We start from the raw sequence: 18,808 nt of genomic DNA on the forward strand, positions 1-18,808 counted from the left end.
AGTGATGGAGTGAGATGTCAGAGAAAAGATAGGACGAGTGGGCACAAATGTAGGAAAACAGGAAGGATAAAGTAGGAAATAAATGATAGCTGAGAAAGCTAAAAATAAGGAAAACAGATAAGTTCACCCAGCTCTTGGCACAATCCGAGTTTGAATCACTTGAGCTTTTGATATAAACCTGATTTAGTTAAACATCAGAGTGTGTTGTGTGTTGTTTGGTATGATATGATGTATGTATGTGTGTGTGTGTGTGTGTGTGTGTGTGTGTGTGTGTGTGTGTGTGTGTGTGTGTGTGTGTGTGTGTGTGTGTGTGTGTGTGTGTGTGTGTGTGTGTGTGTGTGTGTGTGTGTGTGTGTGTGTGTGTGTGTGTGTGTGTGTGTGTGTGTGTGTGTGCAGTAAATTACCTTCACAAACACTATGTAGCAGCAACAAGACGAGAAGCAACTTGACTAGACTCATCCTGCCTCCAGAACCTTCACACCACGACATCTTCAACACCTGTGATACACAAACATAACATAAAGACAATATAAAGACACAACTAAGATGTATGAAATTATGGTTTCTATACAAAAGTTGCTCCAAACCTGTATACATTTCTTTGTTTTGATGAAATGACATTTGTTTTGAGCAATATTTGTGATCAAGCGTTTTTGTAGCACCACTGATTTCTATAATAGGAAAAAAATACAGTGGAAGTCAATGATGCTCAAAAACTGTTACAAACATTGGCAAAAATATCTTCCTTTAATTTCAGAAGAACAAAATATTTTAAATGATAACAGAATTTTTATTTTTGGATGAACTATCCCTGTAAGGCTTTTTATACTCGGTACTCTGTTTATTAATGAGTAAAGATTACAGTAAAATGTTGTCTGAGCAATGGCAGACAAAGATTTGTAAAATCAAATAGGTTTGTTGATGCTAATGGTGCAGAAGTGATACACTGTACATTTAACTCTTTCCCCGCCGTTGACGAGTTATCTCGTCAATTATGAGAAAACATTTGCATTAAAAAAAGGTTTTCCAGATGAGTTTTTATGTTAATCAGTAATGCCGCAATTATCCACTAGATGGTGCTCTTACCCAATTTATAAAAAACTGAAGCAAAAAAATTATTTACTCATTTTAAACTCTGTGTATGTTTTGATAATCGTTCTGAATCTGATCTCTAACAAAATCCCTTCACTGCAATTATTTCAGCTTTTTGCTAAAAAAAAATATTTTTAAAGAAAAATACCTATATTTAAGAGTTTATAAGCAGAGAAAAAATATAGATAGGATGAAAAAAAAAATTCCCCATTTTGTTTGTTTGTTTATTGTTTGTTTAAAAGCAGAGTGTCTGTTCTTTACAGAGCCGCTAAGGGAACATGGAGCAAAAATTAAATAAAAGTTTAGTTTCGCGTGCGCACATGAAACTTTCGCTTTCATGTGCGCATGCGATAGTTTCAGGTGAGCACGCAAAACTAAACTTAAAAAAAATTCTGCACATGAAACTAGATTTTTTTACTCCAATGTCACCTTAGGGGCTTGGTAGTTCTTTCATTTGATATATTTGTATGTTTATATATTTTTAGAAGAAATTTTTCATGGAAGGCATTTTGTTAAATTTTTGTGAATATCACAAAAAATGCTGGCGGGCAACTTTTCAAAAAAAGGCTGGCGGGGAATGAGTTAAAGGGGTCATATAATGCTTTTTTATGTTGTCCTTTGGAGAGTTAAAAGCTGTTTGTGCATACAAAGATTAAAGTCTCAAACCCAAAAAGATATTTTTTCCTAAAAGTGAAGGCTCATCCACGCCTTGCTAAAATGCCTCATTTAAACATGCCCCCACATATCTACCTCACTGTGTGGGAAGATTTACATAACACCGTGCAAATGTATACACAGCGTAACTTTTATTCTCGCTGTGTGGGAGCGGATATTTCAAATATGATAAGGTGCGTAACATTTCCGTCAGATGCTTGAGGTATTCGGCCAACAACAAGAGCACACTGCGCTATTCAGAACGATGAGCTTTTTAAAAAAAATGACGGTTCACAAAAAGGCGGGCATAGAGGAGCAACAATAATGTACGCTATATGGAAAATAATGTGTTTTTGAACCTTAAACCGCGTAAACGCATTGCATTACACCAAATGCACAAAATAATGTTATTTTTAGCAATGTCACACAACCCCTTTAAGCATCACTCTTGTACTGTACATGGAAGGTCGACCCCGTGATTAAAGCTTATCATTAAAAATTCTTCAACAACAAAATTAAAACAAAGCACAGCTGGAAATCCACATGTACGGTTCAATCCATCTCTCTAAATCAATAATGCATGATGAGAGTTGGGATGTCTCCAGGTTAATCTCATTTCATTGCCTGCAATGTCAACATATGATATGCAAATACAATCACTGGCAAAACAGTTAGACACTACGGTGAGGAAAGTCTCAAAATTTGTACACAGATGTTATTGATATATGTACAGTTATGGGGCGTTCACACTATGATCATAACTATAACTGTAACTATATTAGCGTCCACACATGGACGAAAATATTAAATGTATGTTAAAATTGTAGCAAATGTTTTATTTTGATACCAAGACTGAAACACCAATATGAAATGATGTAATTATCAGTGTTGGGGAAAGTTACTTTTAAAAGTAATGCATTACAATATTAAGTTACTCCCAAAAAAAGTAACTAACTGCATTACTTAGTTACTTTTCATGGAAAGTAATGTTTACGTTACTTTTTAGTTACTTTTGCGTTACTTTTTCTTGGCTGATGCTTGATCTTTTTCAGGCCTTGTAGGTGTTTTTATGACTGAAAAGTTCTGCATTCAGAAATTGCATATTTCATCACAAAAATGTCGAGCATTGGCCTGCCATCTCAGCTTCTGACTCAAACTGTTCCCACACAGGCGTGTACGCATAGAGCGCATAATGTGACTACATTTAGTTTAATTTAGTACATCATTTTTTTATCGAATTAATTGAACTAAAAAAGTAACTTGCATTACTTTTTTTAAAAAGTAACTTAAATATTATTCTGTATATTTAAAAAGTAATGTGTTACTTTACTCTTTACTTCAGTAAAGTAATATTATTACGTAATACACGTTACTTAAAATGCGTTACCCCTACAACTGGTAATTATTACATGGTTGTATGTTTATTATTACAATTATTACAATGTGACTTAAGAAAATGTATTACACGGCTCTCTAAAATGTTACCGTGTCATTCCCAGGTTAGTTCTTTTCAGATAATTACCACTTAAAACTAATAACAGACATAACCCGAATGCTCCAAATTATTTTGACCGGTACAGTTTAATATTACACAAAATGTAATAAAAATATGTCTTTTAATAACATACATGACATTATATTTATAAATAATTAAACCAAATAGTGTGTTTGTGACCTTTTAATGTCTTGTCTTATCTTAACTCTTTCACCGCCATTGACGAGATATCTCGTCAATTAAGAGAAAACGCTTCCCCGCCAATGACGAGATTTTCAGTCGTTCCACAATACCGCTATTATCCACCAGGTGGTGCACTTCCGCAACTTTTTAAACCCGGAAGTATTGCCCTATGGCAAGCGCCTGCATGTCCGTGTCTGTTTTAAAGATCGTTCTGAATGGGATCTCTATGAAAAGTCAGTCACAAAAATGGAATTATCTCTGCTTTTTGCTCAAAATGTGGTGTTTTTGCAGAAACCTACCCATATTCAAAAGCTGATTACAAAAGAACTACTCAAGGTAGGATGAAACATTTTTTTTTTTGTGTTTGAAAGCAGAGGGTCTGTTCTTTCATTTGGTATATTGTATGTTTACATATTTAAAGAAGAACATTTTCTGGAAGGCATTAAACTTTGGTGAAAATCATGAAAAACGCTGGCGCTGGCTGGCAACTTTTTTTAAAAATGCTGACGATGAAAGATTAAAACCGATAGTAGATGTGTTTTCCTCACGAAAGGTCTGTATTCATTAAAAATGAGCAAATAAAATATTTCAAAACAGTATTTAATGTTCCTTACTTTACTTATGAGGTAAATAGCCATGTAATAAGCAGGATAATGTACAGGCAGCCGGTTGTTATCGCAAAATAAGCCCCTCCGCTTTGTGTCGGGTCCTGATCATTTTATCTGATTATTTCTGCATAAAACAACCTGCTGCCAATAAATTATCCTTATTATCTAATAAAATTTTGCAAAAAAACTAAAAAAAAACATTTCAATTAAAGATAATAACATTTTGCCAGAATAATTAGTGAATGGAAAACTTTCAGTGTGAACAATGTAAATTTGGTTGATTTTCATTCAGTTCAGTTTTGGCCCAAATGAATGTCTGTGTTTGGTTCTTAAAGAGAATAAATGTAAGCGCCATTGAAAATAACTCAGCAGAGCAACTGGCAGCAGTTCATGTGTCAAACAAGTCTTAATTAAAAGACCAAAAACATCTCTTGCTAGCTTTTATTTTCACACACCCGGTTAAACAAGAAAGCTGGTGTTTCAGTGAGATTTTATGTGACTTTTGCTTTGATAGCTAAGCAGCAGCAGCAATAAAAGATGTTAAATGTTTATCATATCGCTGTTCGAAGCGCAAACGCAACGTTTGTCAAAGTAATCGCAAACTTACATCGCATATCAACCAGCCTTATGCTGCTCAGCGCTTCTCCTTCTCAAAAAATATTGCAAGCTAAAAGCGCTTTCAGATACGTGAAGCCCTGAACAGACGATACTGCTTGAGGGGAGAGGTATTATATAGACAGCATTAATGATTAATACGCATATAATTTATGCATTAAAATGAAGAATAGTTTCACACCGGCTCTAGCAAAAGGGAGGGATGCTCCGTGAGGAATTCCCACAGAGTATAGTTGTCACACTAGGCACTAATAGAGACGCGTGTGCTGCTAATCATTTCGCTGGCATCTCTTTCCATCGCGGAGGAAAAATAAATGAATGAAATAAAAACGTGTCCCTGAGTAAGAGGAGTGAAGATGATATTTACAAGAGGACCGATGTGATGTGCGACTTAATTACAGAGACGACTGTAAGGTCGAAATTAATGATGTATAATCACGGAAAGCATAACCTCTGTTAAATTAAGCTAATTACCGAGCTGGGATTGGTTGAGCTTGTTTGTTTTGCTGGTATTTACTGTTAACGCTGTGCCGTTAAAGATGTCCGCAGGGACAGAGATAAGACAATGATTCTCTTCTCATCCAAGGAAATGGATCTTAAAGTTTGGCCCAGATTCTTTGGATATAAATCCCTAATAAGAACAGAACGGCTGCATGCAACATAGACATCTTGGATGAGTGATATGCAAACTGTTAGTTTATATTTAGCAATAGGTAATTTTCCATTAAATAAAACAACTGATTGTGAAATGGTGTAAGGGTGTGTTGGCAGAGCACTGTTAATATGATCTACCTTTTCAATGACAATTCATTATTCAGAGGTTCAACCTCACCATGACACAGCAAATTTCTATCTATCTATCTATCCATCCATCTATCATCCATCCATCCATCCATCTATGTTTCTGGCTGGCTGTCTATCTATTTATATACTTTGTCTATCTATGTTTCTATCTGTCTGTCTGTATGTCTGTCTGTCTGTCTGTCTGTCTGTCTGTCTGTCTGTCTGTCTGTCTGTCTGTCTGTCTGTCTGTCTGTCTGTCTGTCTGTCTGTTAATATGCTTTATCTATCTATGTTTCTGCCTGTCTGTCTGTCTGTCTGTCTATTAATATGCTTTATCTATCTATGTTTCTGCCTGTCTGTCTGTCTGTCTGTCTATTAATATGCTTTATCTATCTATGTTTCTGTCTGTCTGTCTGTCTATTTATATACTTTGTCTATCTATGTTTCTGTCCGTCTGTCTGTCTATTTATATACTTTGTCTATCTATGTTTCTGTCTGTCTGTCTGTCTGTCTGTCTATTTATATACTTTGTCGATCTATGTTTCTGTCCTTCTGTCCATCTGTCTGTCTGTCTATTTATATACTTTGTCTATGTATGTTTCTGTATGTCTGTCTGTCTGTCTGTCTATCTATACAGTACACTTTATCTATCTATGTTTCTGTCTTTCTGTCTGTCTGTCTGTCTGTCTATCTATACAGTATACTTTATCTATATATGGGGCTGTTTACACTTGGTATTAAGATGTGTTTTCATCGATCGGATCACAAGTGGACGAGAGAGACACATGACGTTTACACTTGGTATTTAAATCCGTCTCTTTTGTCCACTTTCGACCGCTTCTGTGCTGAATACTATGGGTGGTCTGTGAGACTGTGGGCGAGTCTCTCTGCTGTCATTCAAACCCGAGCGGGAGTAATTATGAGTTTATATGGACGCAAACTAATAATATGTCGGAGTGCACTGCTTGTTTAGCAAGTAAACATCCTGCACAGTGTTTTGTACATGAGTATGTAAGAGCTTTCTTTGAATTTTCAGCGCAATTGATGAAATAGGATCGCGCAACTTTCACACGCTTTCAAAACGAAACTACGGAGATCAGCCGCTTAGTTTTATCAACGAAAGGCTAAAAATAGCGCTGTTCACCGAATGTTCACGCCAGAAGTAAAAAAAGGACGTAAAACCTATGTTTAATACCTCAGATTAGATAAATGGGCGGAGAGAAGGCGGTCGCGTGTGGCTGTTCAAACGCATTCAACTACATGTGCGTTCCGCAACTCCAAAGCGATCCGATTAAAAGTGGTTTCGACCACCTCTGGATGTGGTTGAAAGTGGTCGAAAGTGGACGAGCTCAAAACGTTTTGAACATCGTTTACACCTGGCATTAATGTCGTCCACTTGTAATCCGATCGACGAAAACACATGTTAATGCCAAGTGTAAACAGCCTTTATCAAACTTCATCTATCTATGTTTCTGTCTGTCTGTCTATCTATTTATATACTTTATCTATGTATGTTTCTGTCTGTCTGTCTGTCTGTCTATCTATCTATACAGTATACTTTATCTATATATGTTTCTGTCTGTCTGTCTGTCTGTCTGTCTATCTATTTATATACTTTATCTATCTATGTGTCTGTCTGTCTTTCTGTCTGTCTATATACTGTATCAATCTATGTTTCTTTCTGTCTGTCTGTCTGTCTGTCTATCTATTTATTTACTTTATCTATCTATGTTTCTGTCTGTCTATATACTGTATCAATCTATGTTTCTGTCTGTCTGTCTGTCTGTCTATCTATTTATTTACTTTATCTATCTATGTCTCTGTCTGTCTGTCTGTCTGTCTGTCTGTCTATCTATTTATTTACTTTATCTATCTATGTTTCTGTCTGTCTGTATGTCTGCCTGTCTATCTATTTATTTACTTTGTCTATCTATGTTTCTATCTGTCTGTCTGCCTGTCTATCTATCTATATACTTTATCTATCTTTGTTTCTGTCTGTCTGTCTGTCTGTCTATTTGTTTGTTTATTTGTTTGTATAGTGTATCTCTGTCTGTCTGTATACTGTATCGATCTATGTTTCTGTCTTTCTGTCTGTATTGTTTATATGTCTGTCTGTCTGTCTATTTATCAATCTATCTGTTTGTCTATTTTTCATCTGAGTTTCTGTATGTATGTATGTCTGTCTGTCTGTCTATCTACTTTATCCATCTATATACTGTATTAATCTATATACTGTATCCATATCTACTGTATCCATCTGTGTTTCTATCTGTCTGTTTGTTTATTTGTTTATATAGTGTATCTCTGTCTGTCTGTATACTGTATCAATCTATGTTTCTGTCTGTCTGTCTGTATAGTGTATATGTCTGTCTGTCTGTCTATTTATCAATCTATCTGTTTGTCTATTTTTCATCTGAGTTTCTGTATGTATGTATGTATGTCTGTCTGTCTGTCTATCTACTGTATCCATCTATATACTGTATTAATCTATATACTGTATCCATATCTACTGTATCCATCTGTGTTTCTATCTGTCTGTATATCTATCTTTATACTGTATCTATCTATGTTTCTGTCTGTTTGTCTATATACTGGATATATCTATGTTTCAGTTAGTTAGTCAGTCAGTCAGTCTATATATGTCTTTCCAACCGTCTGTCTATCTATTTATAAATGTGTATGTTTATTTATCGTGTGTTTCTGTCTATGTTTCTGTCTATCTGTCTCTCTACATAAGTCTGTTTGTTTGTCTCTCTGTCTGTCTGCCGCTCTCATAATCTGTATATTTAGCAACATATTTTACTTAAAGTTAATGACAGTTAAGTAAATTACAGTTAGAGTAGACAGCACAAGTTTTCCCTGCAGACTCGGTAACGGAGAACATGCTCTGAAAAAAACACGAATATTTCAACGAAATGAAATGAGCGGGCTGCATATTCTAATGTTTTGGTTTGCATGGCAGTCCCTTGTGTGGAATTTGAGTTACAACCTTGGCAGTGAATTGAATTTCGAGAGAAACAGAAGAGAGAAAAAAAGAACGGGAGAAACAGTCACATTTGTTTTCATTTGGCGTCTTGCAGTTTCCTGGGTGATATAATAAACAGAGTTCCCAAGCGTCATACCGACTCAAACCTTCTCACAGCCCACCGTACAGCAGAAGATATAGCTGTGAAAAAGTGCTGCCAGACTGCGCTCAATCCACCTGCGACTGCTCTGGAAACATCCACCTGCTTATCTTATACTCAGCTAAAGCTACTTTGAGAATAAACTGACAGTTTTGGAATAATGTATGAGAATTGATGTAATATAGCTTTAAATTTAATATAGCCTAACATTACAAACAAGGCAAGATGATGCATATAGATACAGATCACAAAAATCTTTTGTTAGACGATGCATATGTAGCAGGTTCATGCATACAGAAGCGCTACAAATGCATTCGTAGAAATGCATACATTTGCATACAAAGTAAACACACTAAATACTGCAGAAATATTAAGTATGCTTTTTCCACACATAGAGAGAATGGTAGTCAGCAATGTGTGACGAATAAACTGAAGTGTGCTCGATCAATGATCTGGAGAAATCCTAGAATGTCCTGTAAAGTTACACACATAAACTGGGTCTGAATTAGCTGTTTGATCAGGGTTCGAGTTATTCGGTCTCCAGGAGCAAGGCTAAAAACCCTTGCTCTGGAAAACTGCATGTGATGTCACTAAACATCCACCTAATAAAACCCTACAGGACCTTTGTGAAAATCCCTTTCATAAACAATATAAGTAGATTCATTTCAGACACCTGCATAAGAGACTGACAGACGCAAGAGCACACAGATATTACAGACCCCCATCAAATATGACGTTAATGCACAATGAACTAACATGAATAATTGTACTATTATTAACAAAGATTCGTCACCCGTGATAATATCAGAGCCGTTAATATTTGGCCCGTTACCCGACCTGTACCCGCAAACGCATAAATCACACACGCTGAAATCATTCCAACTAAAGTAAATTAAATATAAGTATACAGTTAAGTATTAAGTTAAGCCAATGGACTCTTCCAGGGGATGAAAAAAACCCTAGGAGAAAAACCCTCCTGGCTAGTCCAGGGGGAAAACTCCTAGTAGGAGAAAAACCCCTGAGAGAGATACATATATATTTATATATATCAGTGGCGGCTCGTGACTGCACTTCCGAGGATGCGCTAATTCATAATAAGTGTTCGGATTGTCATGTGTGTGGTTCCCTTTTCCAGGATATGTGTCATGCCTGTGGGGGGGTCCTGTGTGCATCGCGTGTTTTGTCAAAATAGGTGCCTGCTGGGGACGCGTCAAAACCGTTTATGATAAAAGAGACGCGAGCGTCTCCTTTCAAATTCAAGTTCAGGGCAGGAGGCACTTATTTTGGCATGACACGTGATGCACACACGATCTCTCAAAGCGCAGAACACATATTTTGAAATGACGAACCACACACATGACAAGCTACATACATGTTGTGACGAACTTCGCATCGTGCGCTTCAAAAAAAGAAGTCACCAGCCGCCACTGAAATATATAAATACTATATAAATACCTACACACACCCCTGCTGTGCTCCTAAGTCTCGTCTTGAAATGCTTTCTAAGAGAAGACATTCCCAGCTTCCGGCTATCACCTGCAAACTTTGTGCAACTCCTACTACGCTCGCTCCAACTAGGCTACGAGAAGCATCCACCAAGGTCGCGCACTGTCGCAGTGGTGGTGACGTGATGGGTCAAATGTCATATGTCCTATTGCACATAATTTTCATTCGTCACAATCCACCCGTTTTAGACACTTTTGCAGGACTCTGCTATGTGCATCACGCGTCATGTCAAAATACGTTTCTGCTGCAGACGCTTCAAAGGGGTTTATGATAAAAGAGATGCTCCCGTTTGCCAGATACTCGCCTAATCTCATGTATAATCAAAGTTTAGTGTTAAGTTAGTGTCTTGCGAGTATTTTATGACTGTGTGTGTCTCTTTTTATCATAAACCCTTTGAACGCGTGTGCAGCAGGCACGTATTTTGACATGCCCCAGGATGCAAATGGTTAACATGACACACATTTTGACATGGCAAGCAACACACAACACTCCAAACATATGTTTTGAATTTGCGCCCTTCGGAAGAAAAGTCACCGGCCGCCGCTGATTTTTATGTTAGCTAATGTATTTACTAATCTTAACAAAAACAACCATCTCTAGGCCACAGATTCTGAATGGGGTTTTTTTGTTTGCTTGTTTAAAACCACTCATGTTTAACAAAGGTAATTGAAAAAAGAAAACGCTATTCATTTTCAAAAGGCTTTCAAGCAGTAAATTGGTTGATTACAGTTTAAAAACCTTGTTTTTATTGTATCGTGCAAAAATGAAAAAGGCTTCCAATCAATAAAAAGGTTACTCGGCCCCAGCGGTGATGCATAATTCAACTCAGCAAATATTTGTCCATTTCATTATTTAAAAATAATTTTACTAATGAGAAACCTACTGGGGCATGGGGTCTACAGTTCACAGAGCAACTACACATTACAGCCAATCGCCGGACCACAGCTATTACTGTTGTACCTGATGCGATAGACATACGTGCATTAAGACAGATGTGCACCTCTCCTCCAGAGGATGCTCTCTTCTTTGTGCAGGTATAATAATATCCTCACAGGTCCAGAAAGAAAGCAGTGAGGAAAGCTGTGCAGCAGACGGCAAGACGCCGGGTCACCACGGCCCTTTGGCAGGAAGAGAGTGTGTCTGATCCCACCTGGACCGAACAAGCGGCGAGTGAACAACTCTTCATTTTGATATCCTACACTCCAGTATATGCCTTATATTCCCCATTTGATATTTACGATGAACTTTCAACATAAACTTTTAACAAAGCCTTTCTGAAGTCAATGAGCCTCGGTCACCACGTCGCCTTGGCACAAACATGCAATTCTGCTCATTAGTTCACATACTTAGTTTACATGCCTTCCCTGATTAAACTTTTTGTCATACTAAATATTAATGTGCATTTCACAAGACAAAATGAAAATAAATTTTAATCTGCTGTTTAAAAGTACCACTCAGGTCGTAATATTGTCAATGTGTTGCCTCTTTGAGCGTCAATGAATGTTTGTAGGCTTTCATGATGGTTATGTATGAGTCTCTGGTTTGTCCTGAGCAGTGAAGCTGCCCATTGCTCTTGACCAAAATGGTCCTGGTAATGCAACTTTAGCTTCCCAGCATGCACTGTATATTTGAAATTTTCCCACATTGACTATACAGTATGATTAAGCTTTGCCACCCGGACTCACACACAACATCCACAAAACCCTGCAGTCTTAGATGTCTTTAATACACAAGGAAGCACAACCTACCAGTGAGGTAAACTTTTCATCATTTCTGCAAATGCACTATAAAAAGTAAAGGTTAACTTGTAAGTGTAAATCTTGAAGAATGTAAATTTAAAAAAGCTTACACTTACAAGTGTTACCAACTAAAGTAATTTTTTTAAGATCAAACTTAAAGGCAGGATAGGCAGGAATTATCTAAAAAACTTTTTTACAAATTAATTTAAACTGTCTTTATATACCAATACATCATTAAAATGTAAGTACTCTGAAAAAGAGAGTATAAAACTCGAGTTTCTGTAGAACTTTCATGTTTTCAGCTCATTATTTCCATTCGGGACGAAACAAATGATTGGCTTGCGCGACTAACACTATCTCTCGCGACCATGGCACCACCCCTGTTGCTACGGGATGCCCACACATGCACACACACGATTGATTTGAACGTGCACGAGGCACTCTAGGAAGAGCAAAAGTACGGCAGAGAAAGAGCATTCAGAACTCACGTTACCTGCATATGCAGTCAGCGAAGGCAAACGAGGCAAAATAAGGAATAAACGAAGAAATCAAACGAGAGTAAATATCGCGTGGCTTTTTGTCAACAGTGCGGTAATGGTATAGCGGAATCTTCCACGAAATTCACCTTCATCACAATGTAACTGATGGTAATAAAAAAACTTTTAAACACCCACTGCTATGATTGGACAGCTTCATTCCCCGTCATTACATGTGGGGAAATGTTTTAAAAACAATAAAGTGTAAAAATAACAGCCGAACAGCCACAAAAGATTGTAAAGGGTGCTAAAGATGATACACATAAATGACAATACGTATAGTAAAGAAGAAACAAAACTTTAAACTCGACGTGACTAAATTACCGTAAACAACACAGTAAGCGTGCATCGGAATCTAAACTGCGGCTGATAAATCCTTATCAATAACTTTGTATATTCCTATTGTGTGAGGTTGCTCTGACATACACGTAACGTTACATACCACAGTTATATGATAAAAAAGCTTTGTTGAGTGTTTGACCTTTCAAACGCAACTTGCCTACATTACCGTATACAACACAGTAAGCGGGCATCATAATCTAAATTGCGGCTGGTAAGTCCTTCCTTATCACTAACTTTGCATATTTCTACCGTTAAATTACAATCGTATTGTTAAGTGTTGTACCTTTATTAATTGTCTAATGTTTTTAGTAAATTAAAACAGTCAAACATACGTGTTTAGACATGGATGTTACAACAGGACATATCAAGCGATCTCTTCTAACAAAGCAATAGTGAAACGCAGTAACTTAAATAAAGTAAAATGTCTTACTTGCTGTGTCATTTTCGTCAAATCCAATATTAGTGGTGCTTTTATCACAGTCTCTCTGCAAATCCAGCATCGGCTTGCTTCTTTACAAATAAATCCGTGTACACAAAGTAAACAAACACTCCCCATGTGAGCTGGAACTTCTTCAAAAACAAGCTTTATCCACACATTCCTAATGTTATGTTCCGAGCCTCCTAATTAAAGTATTTAGCTTCTGTGTTGTTCCCACGCAGTTCTTCCACAACCCAAGACTCCGTTTCCATGGTGACTCTATCATAACAGATCAACGCTTCAAAATAAGAGTCTCTCAGAAAAAATTATTTCAAAGTCATTTTGGTTACATTTGGCTATCTTTAAAGACATGTTTACTGATTGTTGAGACACACGGGTGTCACGCGAAGCTGTGGGCAGGGTTACAAAAGTGGTCGCTGTATTTGGATTCGAGGAGGAGCTTCAATTCTACTTTGACGTCATATTTCTCCGAGTTCCCCACTCGGGTGTAATACTGGCTTGGTGCCAAAAACTGTTATATTTCAGTAGCACGGACGTTTTCAGTTCTGAAACTTGCAGGATGTTCATTTAACTATGATGACCTCTTATATAACAAATTATCAAGTTAAAATTGAGTATTTGATTCACCGCTTCTTTAATAATAGAGACTATAGGTCAAAGCAGTGGCACACAGACAAAAGGAAATTTAAAAATGAAAATAAAACTGCATTAGTTATGCATAAACAGATTAATGTTTGCTTATTTATTTTAAAATATTAGAAAATTATAAATAAGGAGAATCGGGCAACTTTCATTTTAATATAACACAGCAACGTTTACTTTCGGCACACGGCCCTCAGTTTGATTTTTGGCCCTTGGTAGGAAAAAGTTTGGGCACCCCTGGTCTAGCTAGAATTGGCTGGTCAAGCTGGAAGACCAGCTGACCCACCAGCTTGACCAGCTTTGCCAAGCTGGGACGACCAGCTTAAACCAGCTACTGCCACCTTAAACCATCTACCAGCTTATGCTGGTTTTAGCTGGATTTGTCAGTAGAGACCTATGCTAAGTTGTTTCAACCCACTGTTGGGTCAAATATAAAAATGTTCAGGGTTAATTTAACCCAATGGCTGGGTTTGTCCCTTAATGACCCAAGGCTGGTTTGAAATTAACCAGTCTTTTTTAGAGTGTCCAAGGTTTATATAAACTGGTATAGCTACATTGAACACATTTTAGGCAACACATTATATAATGTATGTTACTGTAGGCCTGATCTGAAACAGAGAATGCATCTATCTGACAAATAATATTGAAATGCTCGCAGGCAAGCAGTTCTGTAGATCTTCGTAGAGCATATGAGCTTTCTCGTAATGCTGTACACATCCAGGTACTGAGACATTAAACGTGACTTACACTTCATTTAACACGGTAAGCAAACTCAAATGTGCTGATGGAATTATAGGAGTTTGTCATATCACCTCTGTAGCATCATGAGCTTTCAAAGCTGAAATTTCAGCATACTCCATCTCGAGTACAGCATTAAATGCCCCTTCAGACTGAACAAGGCAATATGCTATGAATTACCAGCACCCATCGAAAGCATAATTTATGTGAACACACTGCAATGTTTTAGTACCATTTGCTGAAGAAATTCTGCAAATGAGGAAACAACAGGGTCATTCATGCAATTCGATCGTGGTTCACACTGGGCGACAATGAGATAAAATGTGACCCTGGTATATTTGTAGCAATAGCCAACCATACATTGTATATTGCATGCGTCAGAATTATTTAATGATAATACCTTTTATGCCAAAAATCATCACGTAAAGATCATGTTCCATGAAGACATTTTTGTACAAATCCTACCGTAAATATATCAAAATGCAGGGCTTGACAGATTTCCGCTGTTGGGTAAGACAACCAATCTTACTAGCCACTTTGGCAGGTTGATTTTTTTTTTTGTAATTTTCTTAAAAGTTATGTGAAATGATAAACAATGTATAATGCAACACTGGGAAACTACAACTCCCATGAGCCCTCCCTGCACCCAGCGTACAGTAGGGCCTATTTACCATAGAGAGCTCGATCGCTGATGGATTTCTGAATGCACCAGACGCAGTTTGAGCGCATATACGCACACTTCTGGAAAGACAAAACATTTGCATGGAAGTGATTGAAGAGATTTAAAGTGTGTGCACACTCTCTGGGCAAGAACGAAGAGAAATTCATAGCGCATACCTGAATGCACACGTTCTTGTTTTGTCCGAAGTCAAGGGAAACCCGCAAGCGGAGAGGTTTGCACATCATAATGTTATCATCATAAACAAATAGTTGTATATCGAACAAATATTATAAGATTTCAGATTATGTATAAATGTCAATTTCAAATAATTGATCCTTATGACTGGTTTTGTGGTCCAGGGTCGGTAGTCCAAATCGGTAGTGTGGGTTAATTATTCGCGCGAGAATATTAAGGCAATGCAAAGACGCAAATAAACGTAATTTGCGTGGGGCGATGTGAATGACGCACACGCTATTTGCCTACAACCCGCCATCAAGTTGAAAAATTTCATTTTATGCTGCGTACACACCAAACGCGAAGCATCGCGTTCCTCACTTTAGATTACTCATGGGCCTTAAATTCGTGTCATGCAAATTTTTTTGCTTAAGTTGAACACTTTCAACTTGCGCGAAGACACGTTTGAGGTGAATAGCGCATGTTTCCTTATATCACGCCGCCCAATTCACGTCACTTGCATCACCCTGCGCAAGTTCGCGGCTATTGTCCTGCAGTGCTGTTAACTCTTTCCCCGCCATTGATGAGTTATCTTGTCAATTAAGAGAAAACATTTGCATAAAATAATGTGTTCCTGATAAGTTTTTATGGTAGTCTTTAATACTGCGATTATCCACTAGATGGCACTCTTACCCAATTTATGAAAAATCTGAAGCCAAAACGTTATTTACTCATTTTAAACTCTGTGTTATAATTTGATAATCATTCTGAATCTGATCTCTGGCAAAATTCCTTTACAAAAAATCCAATTATTTCACATTTTTGCTAAAAAATATGTATTTTTTAAGAAAAATGCCCATATTTAAGAGTTTATAAAAGAAAAAATATAGATAGGATGAACTTTTTTTCCCCTGTTTTGTTTGTTTATTGTTTGTTTGAAAGCAGAGGGTCTGTTCTTATATTTGATATATTTGTATGTTAACATATTTATAGAAGAAAATTTTCATTGTAAATTTTCCTAGAAATATATATTTTTAGAAGTAATTTTTTCATTTACGTCAAATAGAGAGAATTGCAATTAACTCTTTTCCCGCCAGCGTTTTTAAAAAAAAGTTGCCAGTCAACGCCAGCATTTTTCATGATTTTCACAAAAGTTTATTGCCTTCCAGAAAATGTTCTTCTTTAAATATATAAACATACAATATATCAAATGAAAGAACAGACCCTCTGCTTTAAAAAAAAAAAAGTTGTATCCTACCTTCATCAGTTCTCTTTTTATCACCTCTCAAATATGGGTAGCTTTCTTCAAAAACACCCAATTTTGAGCAAAAAGCTGAGATAATTCAATTTTTGTGAAGGACTTTTGATAGAGATCAGATTTAGAGCGATCTTTAAAACATACACGGAGTTCTTTGTATTTCACGTGAGGTGCTACTTCCGGGTTGTATAAGTTGCGGAAGTGGATAACAGCGGTATTGCGGAAAACCTAGTGGATAACAGTGGTATTGCGGAAAACCGGGAATTCTCGTCATTGGCAGGGAAGCGTTTTCTCTTAATTGACGAGTTATCTCGTCAATAACGCGAAAGAGTTTTAAAACGTTTTTTTTTTCCCTTCTTTTTAACATCTCACTGTTCCTGTCACCTACGCATAGAGTAATGTAAAAACACTTGAATGAGCTAGAAATGAACCGTAAACCGTAGTTTAAAAACCGAGGTACGTATTGAACCGTGGACTAACTGTACAGTATTGTTACATCCCTGCATAGTACAAAATAAACTGATCAAACATAGATGAACTAATTAGAAAATTCCTCAAATACATGGCTTAAAAAAGACTTTACATCTCAAAGTCACACAAGCTCTGATCATGAATATCAATTAAAATGTCAAGACAGAGATCTGATGTACTGAATTTCTATTCAGCGGCATCACATGTTCAAAACTTTGTTTTAAAATAACATGAACAAACAATGACAGAATAATTTTTGTGTAAACTTTTCCTTTACCTTGTAGAAAGACAGCCTGTTATTTAAGCTTTACGGTTCATCCGCCGTCTCTCCCATAATGTCCATTCTTTCCATCTGTCTGCGTTTCATTTTTACAATGTCACTATTTCTCTCCGCTCTCTAATTTCTGTCTCTGTCTACCTTTCTTGTGTCCTCTCTGTTCTTCTTCTACTCTTACTAATCTCTCATTCATCTCTCTGTCATTCATCAGATCTGCCTCTCTGTCTTTTCTCCCTCCAGTTGTAGTGACATGCTTGTCTTCTCTATTGATTTGCCTCTTACTTCTCACTCCGCCTCAGAGACCACCTGAAGTATCAGAGGGCAAATACACCTCGGTTTCTCCACAACCACTTTTGCCCAGGTGTGAAACGAGGTGTTTTTTGAACAACCTGATGTGAAACATAAGCAGCACAACAACATGCAAGTAGACCTTACTGACAATAAAATACAACACGCCTGAAGCAAAGGTACACAAGTGCATTTCAGTCTCTAGTACAGTATTTGAAAAACAACAGTATAACACTAAAATATATTTAAAGGTTTTGGTTCCACGCGAGATAACTCCGTTTTAAAAATGTTTAAAAAATCTTGCATTCCAATTAATATCAATTAAACTGCAGTTGGTTTGTTTTGATTTAAGCCTAGAAAAATACAGCTAAGTAGCACAACAAAAACATGATAACATAATAATAAACATGTTTTGACAAAATATTTTAAAAGAATATTTTGAGTTATCTCGTTTTAGAACCAAACTCTTAAATTGTATGTATATGCAAAACAGAGCAGAAGCATCTTTATAATAGGACTTATAAATAAATATTAGCAGAGCTCAACAATGACCTAATAAAGAAATGTTTTCTTACCCCATTGGCATATTTTTTTTTTTTTTTTTTTTGCTTGTTTTAAGCACAAATTCAATTAAATTTAATATTTTTTTGTCTAAAAACTAGACTTATTTTTTTAAGTAATTTTGCTCATCAAGAAAATGCATCTTAATTTAAGAATTTTTAGATATTTGTGCTGAAAACAAGATAAAAATACTAAGTAATAAAGTCATTTTTAGTGGACGACCAATATGGTTTTTTTTGGCCGATATTAAAGGAATATTCCATTTTCTTAAAAGAAAAATCCAGATAATTTACTCACCACCATGTCATCCAAAATGTTGATGTCTTTCTTTGTTCAGTCAAGAAGAAATTATGTTTTTTGAGGAAAACATTGCAGGATTTTTCTCATTTTAATGGACTTTAATAGAACCCAACATTTAATACTTAACTCAACACTTAACAGTTTTTTTCAACAGAGTTTCAAAGGACTATAAACAATCCCAAACGAGGCATAAGGGTCTTATCTAGCGAAACGATTGTCATTTTTGACAAGAAAAGTAACAAATATACACTTTTAAAGCACAATTTCTCATCGAGATCCGGTCCAGCACGACCTAACGTAAATGCGTAGTGACGTAGGGAG

General features: G+C 36.5%; 1 protein-coding gene across 1 annotated transcript in view; it reads right to left on the reverse strand.

The window, feature by feature from the left end:
* cdh23 (cadherin-related 23) overlaps nt 1–18,808 on the reverse strand; it is a 386,093-nt gene that overhangs the window by 348,875 nt on the left and 18,410 nt on the right. Inside the window, exon 2 of the mRNA XM_073873573.1 lies at nt 405–498. Within this exon, the coding sequence (XP_073729674.1) occupies nt 405–489 (85 nt within the window). The 5' untranslated portion in view covers nt 490–498. The remainder of the gene's footprint in view (nt 1–404; nt 499–18,808) is intronic.

The sequence above is a fragment of the Misgurnus anguillicaudatus genome, chromosome 11, assembly GCF_027580225.2.
Source record: "Misgurnus anguillicaudatus chromosome 11, ASM2758022v2, whole genome shotgun sequence".
NCBI classification, from domain to species: domain Eukaryota; kingdom Metazoa; phylum Chordata; class Actinopteri; order Cypriniformes; family Cobitidae; genus Misgurnus; species Misgurnus anguillicaudatus.